At 39.6% G+C, this 17,620-nt stretch overlaps 1 protein-coding gene across 1 annotated transcript; it reads left to right on the top strand.

Moving 5' to 3' along the window:
* Positions 1 to 170: 170 nt before the first annotated feature.
* Lis-1 (LisH and WD40 domain-containing Lis-1) lies at positions 171 to 16,911 on the top strand. The gene is made up of 7 exons (XM_018543232.1): positions 171 to 283; positions 6,561 to 6,705; positions 11,995 to 12,148; positions 12,283 to 12,489; positions 12,588 to 12,998; positions 13,076 to 13,424; positions 13,534 to 16,911. Exons 2-7 carry the CDS (start codon positions 6,668 to 6,670, stop codon positions 13,605 to 13,607), a joined length of 1,233 nt encoding a protein of 410 aa, XP_018398734.1. The 5' UTR covers positions 171 to 283; positions 6,561 to 6,667; the 3' UTR covers positions 13,608 to 16,911.
* The last annotated feature ends 709 nt before the right edge of the window (positions 16,912 to 17,620 follow it).

Here is a 17,620-nt window from a genome sequence, read left to right as displayed (position 1 = left end):
ATTCACTTAAAAATTCCGAGGTTCAGTGAAAATGCCGTCAGACGGCGTCAGCATCGCTTGCAAAATTCAGTGAATTCGGTGAAAACTCGGGACGACGACGCCCGCGCATGCGTCGAAAGTGCGCAGACGCGAGACGCCACCTTGCGGGGGCCAGTCCGATCGCAGAAGTAATCCCGAGGTGTTCACCGATAGTTGGCGGTCGTCCCGGTTTTCACGCGATAAATACTCGTCGTCGCTCCCAATTCAAGCTGCCCTACGGTTATTGCTGCTCCGTGAAACAGACGTGAGTATCCGCTGAAAGGACCTGATTACGGATTGCAAAACGTACGAAGGTAATCCCCGGGGGGTGCGGAATCTCAAGGGGGGTGGGAGGGGGGGGGTGGCGGGGAAAGCGGTCGTCGTCGAAAGCGAGGCCGGTGGCGAGAGAAAAGCGGTGGCGGCGGCGGCGGTGGTGGCGGCGGCGGTCACAGACGGGTGACGGGTTTCTGGCAAAATGGCCGTACGCGATATACAACAAACGGTCATCCCACATGTCGCGGTGGCGTTCGGTACATCCGAACCCGTCGGCACGAGAACCGTGTTGATAGTCGTGCGCGCGAGCGCGCACCCGACGTCGACGTCAGCGTTCTCGTCTCGGCGGCGCTTTGAGCACCGTTGTCATCGGCCACCGTCATCGACGGGTCTCGGGGGATTCTCTTCGGGAGCGCAACCGTCGCGCGCGCGTGAGGGAGAAAAAAAAAAAAAAAGAACGAGAGCGTCCGTACCCGTACGGCCCGTGGACGACGTATACGCGCGCTGCACGTCACCACGACGCGAATTGATTTTCTCCGCGAGCTGACTTCGCGTCACAATCCGTCAGCCGTGCGTCGCGCAACAACCTCCTCCGAGAGAGAGAGACGTCTCGACGGCGACGACGCAGCATCCTTATTTTATATCCATGGACGAGACGCACGATACACGGCGATGCGTGAGCTACTTTGATAGACAGTTCCGATAATGTACGATCAGCTGTCATCGTGACATCGCTGTCTCCTCTCTTTCTCTCTCTCTCTTTTCTCTGTGTGTTTGTCTCTGTCTACCTGTCGATCGAGGACGCGCAAAGCGAGCCCGAGACCTCCATCATCGATCGCCTATGCCATTTCATCGTTTCTGTCGCATAAAATCTCTGTCTTTCTCTTTCTCTCTATTACTTTTCCTTCTGTCTAATCTCTCCGGAAACTTTATCCGGCTGTATCCACGTATCATTTTATCCTTGTTGTTCACCGAATGTTACTCTTCAATCCTTATTTCCACCAAGATTAATTTTAATCTCGGTTGAACTTACCCTTCATCTTTTTCCAGGTCTGAGAATTTAGAAAAAGATGAGTTGAATCGAGATTAAAGTTAATCTACGTTGATGGGGAAACGGCATAAAACTTTTAAAGTAAATACTCTGTTAGACCCCTAAACTCTATCTCTAAAACTCTAAAATTCTCATTCTAAAAAGTAAAAATTCAGCCACACCAACCGAGATTTAACTTATTTCTTATCTTTTTCTAATTTTAGAATTGGAAAAAAATAAATTGTAAATCTCAGTTAAGAGTTGATCATGAATTGTGAAACTATGCCTCTTTTTCAAGACTGGCTCAGTTTTACTACGAAAGATTGAACAGTACGTGAAGGCACCGGGATGGAGTTTTTAAACACAGCCCTGTCGAGACAGATGCCGCAGTCAAGCTTACTCCTGGTTTGCAGCATCAGATATTTGCGTGTTATAGCGGTGGCGTTTTCTTGGAATATCCCCTCAATTTCCCCGAGCATGTTTCTTACGACCTTGAGGCGGCCTACCATTAGCGCAATCGGAGCACTTCCCAGTACCGCGGAACGGTCGATACCTTTGGCGAAGCCGGTCAACGCTTCTTTTCGGATTACACGATTCCGAAGACGCGCGCGCTATGCCAATTATTTCTCTCTTTGCCGCGTCGATCGTGGCTTGTTTACTGTACATTTAAATTGCACGTCTCGTCCACACAAGTGACACACGCATACGTCAACTTTCTAGGTGTCGTCACTCGTGCGATCGATTTTCCTTTTGTTGCATAGTCTTTTATCATCATCAGGTGGCAAAAGATCCGTCCGACATGAGATCTGTTCGGGTTGCTTGAAGTTTCTCAAAATTTTGAACTTAAAATAAGGTCAATATATATTCGGGCATTGAAGAGAGAGAGAGAGAGAATGTGAAGATGCTAAGTGCAAAAAGTGCAAGCAACGCGAAGACCCATGGATTCGTGATCTTTCGGATAAAAGCAATTGTACAGAACAATTGTTTGGATACAGGGTGCTCTCCAGTAAGAGACACAAATGACAGCGTAACATATTGAATCATTTCATCCTTATTATTGGTTAATTTTAAGCAAAGATGAAATGATCACTGCGTTGGAAATACAGTAGACAGAATAACGATTTTATTTATCAGAAACATATATTTTGGTGTGTGTATCCAATTTTCGATAGATTGAAATTGTTACTTTTTATTTCTTCTATTATGTCTGCACCCTTATCCTGTGTCTCTTGCTGGAAAGCATTATTTGTTCTTGCTTTCGTGTTGGCTACTGTGAGAAGTTCGATTCTGTTTAATTATGCGACAAAGATGATGTCTTTCAAGTTCCTCCGTCAGATTCTTGACAAATGATTCGTACAGTCTTGACGATTAAAATCTCGATCGCCTCTCGGATAAGAGATCCGACGACAAAGATACCATTAAACTTCGCACGTTAATTAGCTGCAAGTCTCAAGATTCGAAGTTATCTAAAACACGAAGTGGGAAAACGTGATCTCTCTCATTCTTTCTTTCCCTGTTTTGAACTTGTCCTAACTTATCTGGATGATTGGAAATAGCTTTCTAATATGTCATATATGCTCGGTTCTATATAGATTATCTTTAATCTCAATCCAACTTACTCTTCATTTTTTTTCTAATTCTTAGAACCAGGAAAAGCTGAAGAATTAGTTGAACCGAGATTAAAGTTGATCTACATTGGTAGAAACGAGCAATAGTTGCAAAGTAGACCACAGAGTTAGTTTTATCGATAAGTCACGCGATTCTTCTTCAGTCTTCGTATAATTGAGTTTTATAATGAGTTTTCATTAGGTAGACACGTATTCTGGAGCTCCGCCGTAAAGGACCGACTGTTGTACGATTCAGGTAGATCTTTTCTCCTGTCGGTTTCAACCGGTCGACAATTCCTATTCCCTGTGGGTAATCGATTTCCTCGCTTAATATGCGAATCCATTAATCAGGAGAAGTGCGGAACTGCAGGTAGATATCGGAGTGCGAGGTCAGAAAAGTCGGCAGTCACTTACTTGGACCGATGATCCCGGAAATCTAACTGTTATGGAGCTAACGAACCAGCGAATCGAAAGATCCATCGACTCGGTATATATATAAAGAGAGAACGATTGGCTGTGATAAGAATTTATGACATCGTTTCGTATTATTATATTGAGATCTTTATTGAACAGCTGGATGTTTTTGCATGAAGTTAGAAAGAAGCCTGCAATACACTTGAAAAATACCAGGTTGCAAATGGACGAACCAGAAGATTCTGATTATATCAATTAGAATTTTGGTTATCTCTCTATTAGAATTTTAGTACTTTTTAAAACTTTTAAATGAATAATTGTCATTCTAAAGAGTAAAATCTCACTCTTAAAGATTGAAAATTTTGAACCACTCTTTTTAAAAACTGGTTAAATTTTCACTCATTAAAGTAAAATTCTGTTCCAAAGAATTTAGAGTTTAGCTTTAACCAGAAAATTCTGATTTGTTGGTTTTCAATTAGAATTCCAATTAATCCGACCAGATATTTTTCTCATTTTCAACATACATATTGGCAGACAGATCCGCGTGCGAGACATTGGAAAAGCAAAGTTATCAGAATTAAGAAAAAAGCCGTTTTTAAGTGAGCTAATGACTCAACACTGAATTAAATAAATGACTTCCTTTGATGGTTTTGTATATCGTTATTCATGATGTTTAGGGAAAATACTTTCAACGCAGGAAAATGACAATTTTGCACACAGATCTCTTATTTTTACATCTAAGGAGGGCCTTGACCGCCCAAGGATTAAATGGGCGAAGCCTACCTGAAAGGATTTCCCGCTTCTCGTAACGCGCATTACCGCGCTATTTGCAAGGACATCATAAATTATGTATAGCCTCCACTTACGCGGTACTTTCAACTTTTCACGGCAAGTCGCAACCGTATACATTTACACACTGCGGCCAAGATCCAGTTTTTCAACCCGAGCATCGGTGCTTCTCGGTGACTAGTATCGTTCCATTCATATTCTGAGCGTATGTTGTCGAGCGAGAGGTACATTCTTATGTTTATTATGATACATTGATATCCATTTTTGCCAATATGGATTAATTTTAAGTTCGCTTTAACTTGCTCTTCTCATCTTTTTCTAATTCTCAAAATTAGGAAAAGATGAAGAGTTAGTTAAATCCAAATTAAAATTAAACCAATTGGTATAGAAACAGGCATAAAAAAAATTTCCGATTAAAAATGAACAAATTAAAAGATTCTGATCAGAATTCTGGTTATTTTAAAATTTATAACACCAGGTTACCACAAAAGAAATCAGAGAAATATCAGGAAATTTTGAAAAATTTTTTGGAAAATTAAAATTCTTTGCTTTAAAGAAGTTTAATATACGTATCACATATACGCAGTTTTGGAATACTACTAACTTAACATTTAAATGCAAGCAACAATATTATTAATAGTAATTTAATATAATTTCTAAATCAGGATGAAAATACAAAAAATTTCAAAATATTTAAAACATAAAAAATAATGAAATTTTAAGATAAGGAATTTGTGACAACTCTAATAGATTCTACTAGAAAATTTTTATTTCTTTATTTTCAACAAGAATTCCAATTAATGCAACCACTCTCTAGTATACTCTTTCCAATTTTTTCACGTGTTCTCTTATTGTATTCTGTTATTCTCCACGTTTCTTTGCGTCGTCTTGTTATTTATTATGTATGTCGCAGTATCGATAGGTGGACCCGTGTTCCGTCCGCGCCGTCCGGTGACCTTCCTCGCAAATACCCCAATCATACACGTGAGCTTTTTAACGACATTACGGTGGCGTTACAAGGAGGAAAGAGGCCGTTATGAATATTTAAATGCACCGCAAAGGCGAAAATATACGCGACTGCCAGGGTGGGCGTGCTGTGCCATGCCGGTTTATCGATCACGGCGCATCGCGGCGATAACCATCGCGTCGTGGAAGCGTCGCGACGACGATGCGCCGACGCTGCGCCGCGCCGCGCGCCTTTACGACTGTCAAGGTCCTTCCTCCTTCGTTTGGACTAGCGATTCCAATTTATGCTATTTTACTCTTCTTGCGTTCCATCTAAAGAATCGACTTTTTAAAAAAGATATGATTTAATGTTAATTACCGATGCAGAATAGTTGAATCATAGAGTCATTACTCTATAAATACCTTTTCAATCATATTATCTGGTCCTGTCTTGATTATTTTTATATGTCAAGTTAATATGCAAATTTTTGTTATCCCCTAAACAATTTTCATACTAAATTATAATTATAGTATAGTATATCTAGTTAAAATTACCTACAATTTTTTTTCAAATATCTGAATCAAATTACACATAGCTTTCTCTCCCTACATATTGATTTTCGTTTCGCAACCTGGCAGGAAATTGCGTATTTAATTTTCCATGTACACGCGAGAGGGTAATGATCGACAATCGACACTGATTTAACGCAGGCATATGAAGTGTATCGTTTATGCGACGTTAAATTTGAAATTGTCGACGCCTCTGATTCCAGGTAAACCAACCGCGTATTCACAACCGTTCATTATCGCCACGTCAGCATCGTGATTTCGAGCTTCACTTTTCAAGCCGCCTTTCCCTTTCGTGCGGCGCGGTGAAAAGTACTATCGACCCGGCGAAATCACACCGTTGAGCCCAAGCTCGTCGCGAAACGGCCGCCTTCCGTGCGCTCGACGAAAGCTCACAAAAGTGGTTCCCGCGGCGAGAGCGCCCGACCTGCATCGGGTTTCTCTCCCGCGATGATGGAAAGTAAAATAAACCACGACATTGATTTCAGTATTGTGCGCGCACGTTATATTATCCCGCGGAAACAATTCGGCACGGTCTGCTCTCACGAGCTCGCCGCCGCTTGTTAGTTTCTTTCCTCGCGATAGAAAAATATGATCGCTGCTAACTCGGCGACGTATTGCAGAAGACAGGAGTAGAGCGAATAAACAATGACTTCTCCGAAATCATTTTACATACAACGAAGACGAATATTATCCGCAAAGTACCTATCATATGTGACATAGCGTTTCATTTCTATTTACCCATCATAAGTGGCAATTTGTAACGAATTTTTTTCTTTCTTGGAGTAAAATATGTACACATTGTTTTTTTACATTGAACAACTGATTTTAAATTTCTTTTAAATTACTACATTTGATTTCAAATTACTACATTTTTATTTGAGTTTTTTTGTAAAATATGTAATTTTTGGTTACAGGCAATATCGATGGCGGAACACTGAGATTATTGAGAGGTGACTGGAAGATCTAGTCGCGCTCCACGGAATCACCATCGAGGTATCCAGCCAGGTCACACACGAGGATCATGAAAATGGTGCTGTCTCAACGTCAGAGGGAGGAGTTGTAAGTTGATCCACCGTCATAAAATGCTTCGCCGTGCTTCGATTTGCATGTTTTCGATTACGACGTTTATACATTTAATGGCTTCTCTCAATCTCTTCTCTCAACTACAAATGTTCCCGTCTCTTTCTTTTCGAGTTGTAAGGGGTTGATACACGCGACGCGTATAGTCCGGGAACGGATCAATCGAAGAAATACGCAAGGTTTCCCTCGTATCTTACACCACCTACGCTAAAGTTCTCTTTTATAATGATACTTCCAATCTTTTCTTTATATTCTCCACGAGGAATAGAGATATTTTATCGTATAAGAAAAATATCTTTCCGAATGCATTCCCAGAATTCAGGTAAAAGAGTTTTGAAATCTTTTGTATTTGATTTAAATTTATTGGCATCGTTCAACTGTCATTAAAATTTTTACAAACATTCATTAGAAAATGCAGTACATTCTAGATACATATATATGTATATATCGTTGTAATGTAGCAATCCTATGAGCTACCTTGGCATCGTTAATTGGCATTGAGCATGTTGATGTGCTAACTATGTAATTGGTCCGTTATATTTTGCATAATCGTGGGCGCATGCAGGTGTGAGAGCTACATGGGAGTCGCTCTTGAATTTTCTCATGCCTTCGATTTCACATAGAGAAGCTGGAACGTAGGAATGAGTCATTCGCAAGGAAATAACGATGTGCGAGAATCAAGAGTTCTTCAGCTGTCATGTATTCGCTCTGTGTGACTGTGCTTCCTGTTCGAGTGCTGTCGCGCGTACGCTCGCGGGAGAATCGAACGTCGGCAATCGTCGCCATTATCTCGTCCTAATTTGTGCTTATCTTTCAATGAAACGTATGTTTTTGCGTTGCCAGTCATTTCTCTTCTTGATCCTAATGTCCTACGGTAATATTAAGGCAATCTCGCTCTCCTTCTGGCAAGTCAAGGTCTTGAAGAGATATCTGAAATATATTTACAATAAGTAATTTATTTCAGATACCTGAAATATACAAATATATTTTTTAATTTTAATTTTTTTTTACTAAAAGAATGATTTTAAATTTGTAAATACTTTAGCAAAATCGTTCTCTTTCCTTATTGATATTTAAATGTGTTTTTTTTTTTTTTACTTCTTTGCATAGATTAAGCATTGGAATTTCAGGAAAAGACGTCTTACGGGTTGAATAAGAGTTTGGATTGTACTCTTGAATTATTAAGTAAACTATTTATAATTAATTCCTTGGTTTCGTTTCGCTTTCCTCATCATGCGAGCAACTCATGACACGAGCAATGCGACGTCAAACGGGGGCACCGTCAGAATCGATCGTATCCTCGATCTATGCCGACTAATTCCTATGACGCAAAATCACTCGTCGATCGATCGGTCTTGGAGGTTTACGGCGAGCAGTCCAGGGAACAGCGGGGGCGGTGGTCGGGTGGTGAGGATGTCTGTCGAGCACGCGCGAACTGCGGGATCGATAGCTCGCGCAGAATGAGTCGGCGACGGCGAACCCTCGGAATGAGACGAGGAAGGGGATGAGAGCTGGTTCTCCGCCTGAGGGAGAGGGCTCTCATCGATTAGCATATAGGTGTACCTTCGCGCATCCATGTTGTTTTCCTTCTAAGAACGCCTTCCGACCCTCAGGGGCTGCTCACGTGTAATTTTTAGCAAGTGGATGGCAAAACGATCCCTCCGGCGTGTGACTTTCACTTCCTGACTTCTCGTAAACTGATACGGAGGGCTATGTAGAAGGGCGATCGCTATTTTTAATAAGGGAACTATTGTCGAAGTTGTCTGTGGTTTGATCATGTAGATAACTGATATTCCAATAAATGTAAATTGGCTCTTTGACCTTTATCTAGATATTCTCGTGGGATATTTTAGATATGGCTCAGATTTTTTATACATATATATGTATACCTATATATATATATATATCGTTTTCTTAAATTAATTATAAAATTTACACATAAATTATTTCTCTAGTAAATAATGCAAAGTATTTGCGTATTGAAATTATTACAAAACAATTAAAATCTCTAAGGGCTGTACAAGTAAATGGACAGTTAAAAAATTTGTGTTAAATGTCACATATCCTAACATCGTATATTTTAAGGATCCATTCAAATTTTCTTTTATTTAACATAAGATGAATATGTTAAAAAATAACGAATATTATGTAAAATAAAAATTATGAACATAAAAAATATAACACAATTTTTAAACGATTATATTTTCTTATTAAAATTATAATGTGTTAAATTAACAAATTTTACTAATTTATATTAGAATTTACGTTTTAAAAAACATTATTTTTATTTGTTCATCTATACATAAATTGTATTATTTTAAAGCATTATACATGAAATGTTCAATATTAATTTAACACAAAATATTCAAGTAACAATTATTGATGTTTAAATTAATATCTATTATAGATATATTAAAAACATGATATAACATTATATTCAAGACATGTTAAAAACATAATATGACATTATATTCAATGTAAAATTTTAACAAGAATTTGAGTTGATCACTTATAAACACTTATAACACAAATATAAAATGTTTTTTACTGTGTATACGAATGATAAATAATTTAGTATTTTTAACACATTTATGAAATAAAATCTGATCATGTGTATATAATATATGTATGTCATGCAGTGTTGTAGAAGGCAATTAATTCAACATAGCGTGCTTATTCGTGAAATTTAACCGTGATAGATAACAGCGAGGCGATTTCGCGCTGATGTCAGCGATGTCCGTTTCATACGTTAAGAGGTGGAACGAGTTACCCTCTGTTTCCTCTGTGTCTATTTTCACCTTTACACCGAGGAGCTAAGGATAGTACCTTGGGATATATCGCTCTTCGATCTGAATCTCAATCTGCATTCCTGCGGCGAGTCGAAACACAACATGTCTCGCACAATTCATCGTTGCAGAGTGAAAGAAGAGGGGAAGGAAAGAATTTCGCGGCTTTAAAGTTCTATTGTACCGTTACCGCTCGCCGCTCTATCCTTCTGATCTCTGTATACGAGAGCACCTCTCGAAACGCGTCCTATCGCCAGTAGCGATCTCGGCCTCTTCCTTGGCTCTATCTTTAATTTATACGACGAAAGGCGAGATGATCGGAGAACGGCGGAGTTTAATTTCGATTGCTGCAGGTGTTTCTCGCATTCGTTATGCTCGTATCTAAACGCGGCACAAACGATGCAAACGATGTGCCTGTCAGCATCCAATTTCCGGAAAACGTTTTATTTGTCGTTCCTAATGCTTTAAGGACATCATCTACGCTCACGCGAGTATTCTTTTTCTTTTTCTGCGAGCGTCACGTTCTAGAATTCTCGCCAACGAGCGACGTAAGTGCATTATCATTCCCTTGCGCGGCTATAAGAATTCGCGTAGGACATCACGCGAATGGACCGTGTGATTTGATGACTGTGTATCCGTGCGATCGAAAGAGAATGAATACAAAAGATAGTAAAACGTCTCTTCCATGATGCTTTCATAATAATGCTATTTGCAGATATCATCGTCGAGATTAAATATCCTAAACCCAGCACAGCGATGGATAGTCTCTGGAGCGGGAATGGTTCCGGAATAAATTAAAATGCCGAACCTCAACGTTCGTCGGCGATGAACCGACTTCGAATGCCATGGCTTTCGCATGGTTGCTTACCTGCGTACAGTTCTCTGGGGCACGCATTTGTACGGAACAACGTATGCCGTTACAATGCGCCTTCATATATTTATAGAATATAGTTTTTCTTTCTTTCTCTCTTTCTCAGACGTGACCTATTGTCGTAAGATCATCGTCGTATCTCCTGCGTTTTCCCGTGCTCTCGCACGAACCCGACCAGCGGGTGTCGGATGACGAGGTCGTTTTCCGCACTCACGGAAACAATGATCCCTACCTGCTTGGCTTGGAACATTCTTTTCTTCTTTTGTAATGCACACATACCTGCCGTCAGGTCATCTTGCGTGAGCACAAATGCAGAATTTCTCACACCGTTAAGTGCCCCTATAAATTTACCTCTATCATTATCCATGTTGGCCTCTTCTTAATTTTCCGCGAATTAGTACGTAATTAGCCACGTGTGTCGAATCCCATTTTGTGATGTTTTAAGTTGATTGTATACAAGTGTAGTTAGCAGCGAATAAATCTTTTATGAACTTTTTTCGAGAGATTATTGACGTGTAATTTTTAATTTTTAATAAAATAATGTTTAAGATTATCTCTTTCTTTTTTAGAATTTTTAGTCTTTGACTAAACTATATGTATTGGAATTTGCGTTACATGAATTTTGCGTAAGCTTATTATCATTCGTGCAAATGAACTTTCAATTTGCCTTGATATCAACTGACGACAGATAAGCCGGTCTGTTTTTAACACGAACTTAAGTGTTTCTATCATCAGAGAGTATTACGCCGTATTCAAATTACATTATTATAAATTTAAATTTCTTTGTCGTTATTTACTGAAATTTTTAAGCATATTATGCATATTTTTGATTTTATAATATTTAATTCCACATATACGCGCGAAGACACTTCAGTGAGTCATTTTTATTATCAACATGCTTTGTTTCAACTCTTAGCAATTTTTAAATCGCGTCATGAAATCCGAATAACGTTTTCCCATTCATTAAAATGAATGTCGAATCAACATACGACGTTTGGTGGAAACAAATAGCAGAAATAGTCAGCACGTGGTTTAGCTTTCTGTCAAGACAAAGTGGCTTTGTTATTTTCTTCCTTTTTTTTCGGTTATATGTCCAGCGAGTCGCTCCTACGCGTCACGCATAATCGTAAAACGAAGATTATGAGGCACCGCGAGCAATAATTTGCCATCACGTGGAGTAGTCAGGTGAATAGAGACGAACGGCCGACTCGAGGCCTTTCACCCTGGCACAAGTTTGCCCGACTTTCAATCTCTTTCCCACGTATCCAACCTGCCTTACGGCCGCCTCCTTCCCCGTCTATTGTGTCGGATCGCAGGTACGGCATTTTATCTTTATCTCCGCGTCATAAACAGGCGGCTGTGGTCGACGCCAACGCGGAACAATTGGCGATTAAAGCTATCACTTAACACACACATCTTCTCCTTGTTCTCCTTAGTCCGATATACCTTCCGAGAAAGTGTATGGATAAGCAAACGAGCTAAATTAATTAAAAGAAAATTATCGTCTAAAATTTTCTTAAACATTATGCCGTATTAATAAAGAAATAAAAATAATATTTTTTTGTTATATATATTTCTATGTTTGTTACAAAATTTAATTGATGCTTTTAGAAATAAGGCGATCGCGGATTACCTTAGCACGAATGGCTATCAAGATGCACTGGAGGCATTTAAGAAAGAAGCCGATATGCCGGGAGAGGTGGAAAGAAAATACGGAGGTCTCCTAGAGAAAAAATGGACTTCAGTCATACGGTTGCAGAAAAAGGTAAAAATTTCTTCTTTTCGATTCGAGATATTTTACTCTACTCTCGATTTTATAGTACCGCACAGAAGAATTCAACGATATATTACGTCAGCTAAATGGATCTTTGTATGCACTCAACGTGTAATGTGTCGTAGGTAATGGAACTGGAGTCTAAACTCTCCGAGGCAGAGAAGGAGTTCATAGAAGGTGCACCAACACGTGGCAAGAGGTCACCGTCCGAATGGATACCGAGGCCACCGGAAAAGTTCAGTCTATCCGGACACAGAGCCCCTATCAATAGAGTTATTTTTCATCCAGTTTTTAGTCTTGTAGTATCCGCCAGCGAAGATGCTACCATTAAGGTCAGAACGCTTGAACGACTTACAAAATAAATCAACATTATTTGCTTCTTGGATGTGCAAGTATCAGACTGAAAACACAATATCCTATATTCTTCTAGGTATGGGACTTTGAAAGTGGCGACTTCGAAAGAACACTCAAAGGTCACACCGACAGCGTGCAAGACATCGCGTTCGATACTTCGGGCAAGTTGCTCGCTTCTTGCAGCGCGGATATGTCCATCAAGCTGTGGGATTTCCATCAATCGTTCGCTTGCGTCAAGACTATGCACGGCCACGACCACAATGTCAACTCGGTTGCGTTTGTGCCGCAAGGTGACTTTGTAGTGAGCGCGTCCAGGGATAAAACCATCAAGATCTGGGAAGTGGCGACGGGCTACTGTGTGAAGACGCTTACGGGACACAGGGAGTGGGTGAGAATGGCGCGAGTCAGCCCATGCGGCGAACTCATCGCCAGCTGCTCGAACGATCAGACTGTTCGAGTATGGCACATTGCGACAAAGGAGACTAAGGTAATACAGTCACTTCTCGTTCTTCTAAAGCTAATCCAAGCATTCATTCGTAACGCAAAGTTATTTGGGATCGTCAGGTCGAGTTCAGAGAACACGAGCACGTGGTAGAGTGCATTGCATGGGCGCCGGAGAATGCGAGAGCGTCGATCAACGCGGCGGCTGGAGCAGACAATAAGGGCGCACACGAAGGGCCCTTCCTCGCTTCCGGCTCACGGGACAAGATGATCCGCGTATGGGATGTCGGTGCCGGGGTGTGCCTCTTCACCCTCGTCGGGCATGACAACTGGGTGCGATGCATCGTCTTCCATCCTGGTGGCAAGTTTATCGTCAGCGCGTCCGACGATAAGACGCTGCGAGTCTGGGACACGCGCAATAAGCGAGTGATGAAGACCCTCGAAGCGCACCTTCACTTCTGCACTTCTGTCGGTTCGTACACTTCCTTTTACTTGTCTTCTCAATTGATTGAGGAACATTTCTCTGATTTAATTGTCAGACGTGAATCGTCAATTTATTCGGTTCGATTCTTTGACTACAGATTTCCACAAGAATCATCCTTACGTGGTCACCGGGAGCGTCGATCAAACGGTGAAGATTTGGGAGTGCCGCTAGTCACCGAATTTTAAATTTTCCGTCAGACGTCGTGTGCGGAAGCGAACGGAAATATAAACGAGAGAAAAGACGAACGCGCATCCATTTTAATGGAATCGGCCGAAAGAGTAAGCTGCTACAAAAGCTATCGTACATATATGCTATTAATATTAATATTATTATTATATTATTATACATAAACACACATAAACACGTATGGTTAAGAGCTCTTTAATTAATTTATAAAAATAAAGTATAATTAGTAATTATATTATAAAATATATCGTTTTACGGCAATGAACTGCACTATTCGAGGAGAGTGAATCGAGAGACGAACGATCGAGAGGACGCTCCCACGAGTTCTCATTACCTACGATCACCTACGGACGTGGGATCACTAATGCCATATACAATTACAAGAGTTATATTCCTTTAGGCAATTGTGCAATTGTAGTAGGCATTATTCTGTACATATACTGTGTTTTTACTCGCAGCGCGAAATTTTGTCGTTAATGAGTATAAATCGCCTTTGATTTATTCTTACTCTCTTCGTCTGCTTATGCAATGTATCCGTTAAGGTATTAGTTACCAGCTGATTGTATACACACGTACACGCGCGCACTCGCGCAAAGAGAGAAGAAGATCGTCCTCCTCGATTATGACCTTGCATAAGAACGCGTCGAATCTCTTTAACTTTCTGTCGACAGTGGCGAACTTTCGGCTGTGGCGTCACCTCCGCGCAACTACGATGGTAACTAATTCGTTGTCACTTATATATCCATACGCTCTCCTCGAGAGTTCTTGAGAGAACGAAAGATATTGCTCCTTTACTCATTATATATATATATATATATATTATATATAAGCATTATACACACAGTATACACACATACATACTTAACACACACATGTATAGACACGCAATGTCTTTGTATCATACAAAGTATCGAGTGTTAATGATCGTCTAATGTCGGCTTATGTGTGTCCTGAGTTGTGATCACATTTGCCGTAAAACATCTATTTTGTGAAACACGTAACATAACGTCGCAAATATAAATCGGATATATAAACAGAAATAGTATGACAATGCAAAGATTATCTCAATCGCGCAAACGAATAATTGATACACGTCTGTGTGTAGATCGGATTCTCTCGAAACGGCATGTCCCTTCCGGAATTTTATTGAATTTACATATGTTATATATAATCGAATCTCACAGAGGGTGCGTTCCGTTTCATGCATGGACCGACAGGGGCATCGCGTAAGCGCATTCACTCGTTCCCTTTTACCCATCACTCTGGATGCGTTCCGTTTCATGCATGATGCGCATGGAGAGCACATGAGATTGTTCCGTTTCACTCTATGCGCAGTTTATCTACTTATGGGAACGGTTTCCCGCGTCATGCCGCGCAGCGCATGAGAGCACATGGACTACCTCAGCTCTCGAGGTGGTGCAGTCCATGCGCGAGGGTTATTTAGACGAGAAAGAAACCGTCTCGTAAAGTTCGCTACGAATTGTGGAAATTTGTTATTCTAGAATTTATAACAAAAATATTCTTAAAAAAGTTACACGTTGATGGTAAATTAATTTAACATATCTGATGATGCGCTTATAAATCGTTTCGTTTTTCTATGCGCACTAAGAGTAATGGGAAAAAGAGAACGAGTCAATGACTGCGTTCAGCGGAGAAAATTGATCAGTGAGCGTTCAGTAATTTTTTTAATATGATTGGATGCATTCAGTACTACAACTGCTCTTTGAACGCTCAGTGAGTTCTTGCATCTGATTGGCATATTCCAAAATCTTTAAGATTCGTATATTTCTGATGATAAAATTAATTAAGGAAAGTAATAAAGATAAAGTTAATTAAAAATAATTAAGGAAAGTAAAATAACAAAGCGTAAACTGAGAATCAGGGAATCGCTTGATGGGATTTAAAGAACACTTGGAATTTGTAGAATGGTGATGGAAAATAGAGTTATTCGCCACATATTTGGTGCTCCAATTATGCATTCATCATGCATGAATAATAATAATGTTACACAATGGACAGCCGAATCTCGAGAATGCGACTGAGACTTGAATGTTCGAATAGAGTCGATTGGAGAGGAGACTCGTGAGGCGTAACACGTGAAAGTTTTTAGATGCGCATAGTTCATTGCGTGGGTTCCAAGAGAAGGTGGTACTAGTTGTATCTTTTTAGTTCTAACTAGTATTAGTGGTAGCACATTACGTAGACGATAGAATGAAGATAAGGGAATAAACCTCGGAGAGAACACGAAGTTAAGGGAGGGTCCCAGATGCGCACATCCACAGGATCCCGAGGGTCCCATTGAAAGCATCTATTCACATCGGCCAGTGAATAGTAATTTTGCAGTCTACGACCAATGAGAATATTATCTCGCTTTAGCTAATTAGCGATGTGTCCAATTGAGATCCTCCCAAAATTAACAATTGATCGACACACGTACACACAGATTTACACGTACATACACAAACATATACAATAGGTAAAGCGTCCGATTTTTCAGGCATTCAATAAGAAGAAACATTCACACACGTGTATAAAACGTATAATCCGCAAGAAAGAGAGGAATCAGTAATCGATAAATCGCTTGATTAAGGATGATTTTTCCAATGCGGTACTGACTGCTACCTTCTCCTATTGTTTATTTAGCCAAGTATAAGAAAACAAATCCTCCCTTACACCCGAGAAGAAACATCCCTCAATTAAATGTGGTACTAAATTATTTTTGGTGAATAATAAACAGAGTTGTCACTGAGTCGTGAGATCGTTGTATACTACAAGTCACACCTATACAATTCGTATTCTCAGAACGGCATAATTATTTTCGTTCTTTGACGATATATAATTTCTTTTTTTACTATTTGCAGGTCTCGTATTAATCTATTGTCCGAGTATGCGTCTAGGAGCGCGCAGACGATTCCGTTGTACCAGAATTAACTAGAATTTTCGTAGCTTCAATCAGAGCTGTATAGGCTTAGGGTCCCTCCCTTCTAACTCTGCAGTACATTAATCGACATGTGCATGACAGTATTTTATATAGTACAATAGGGCAAAGAGAATTAGTAGCGTAGCATTGTAAGCGAGACGCATAACAAACACCCACTGTGCGTGTTTATACGTAGATGATGTAATAAAAAAAAAAGAGAGAGAAAAAGCAAACGAAAAGTTATGTTGTAGCGTCGTCTGTCATAAGATTCGTCACGATGGCTTCTTTGTGACTCGCTTTCTACCTGCTTGGGAAATAATGGTACCAACAAGTAGATTTACAATAAAGTATTCTTCGTCATTTGTGATACACAGGATTGGCGAACGTTTATTGTAAACCTGCTACTCGAGCTCCTTGTAAGAAGATACTTTTCACTAGTCTTACAGAGTGAAATTAATAGCGATAGTATTGACTCCTTTATCGTCGTAGCACATTTTGCATAATGAACTTTCTACAATAAATCATTACCGAAGTTTTAAGTCTCAAGCTATAAAAAATTGATCACTTATAAATTATTCTTCTCACATTCGATTATGATTGGTTAATGTCTCATTTAAAACTTAAGACTTAAATAATAGCTTTATTCTAGGAAACTCATATCACATAGTGAATCAAGGAGAAGAATCAGTTATTCAAAACTCTTTTTTTTTTTCTAAAATGTGAGAAAAGGTAGGATTCTTGGTTCATTCACTTATGCACTATGCGTTATGCATTATGTAAAAGTTGAGCCGCGGTTTTTTCTTTCAATAACTTTTGAATAATCTTATTTGTATAAAAAATATTATTCTCCAAGTTTATGATGGCAAAAGAGATCTTTCATTTAAAAGAGAATCTGCATATTATAGACAGATATATTGAAAAAAGAATTAATAAAAATTCAAATAGTCAAACATAGAAATTTTTTTTATACAAGATTTATTATATGTATATATAAGAAATATATTTTTTGTTTCATAATTGTCGGTAATGTAGATCATGAGATTTACCACGGTCGATAAGATCGATTTCTTATTTATCG

The sequence above is a fragment of the Cyphomyrmex costatus genome, unplaced genomic scaffold (genome assembly GCF_001594065.2).
Source record: "Cyphomyrmex costatus isolate MS0001 unplaced genomic scaffold, Ccosl1.0 scaffold361, whole genome shotgun sequence".
Classification (NCBI taxonomy): domain Eukaryota; kingdom Metazoa; phylum Arthropoda; class Insecta; order Hymenoptera; family Formicidae; genus Cyphomyrmex; species Cyphomyrmex costatus.
Note: the sequence above shows the minus strand (reverse complement) of the source record. Positions and strands in the feature narration are given on the sequence as shown.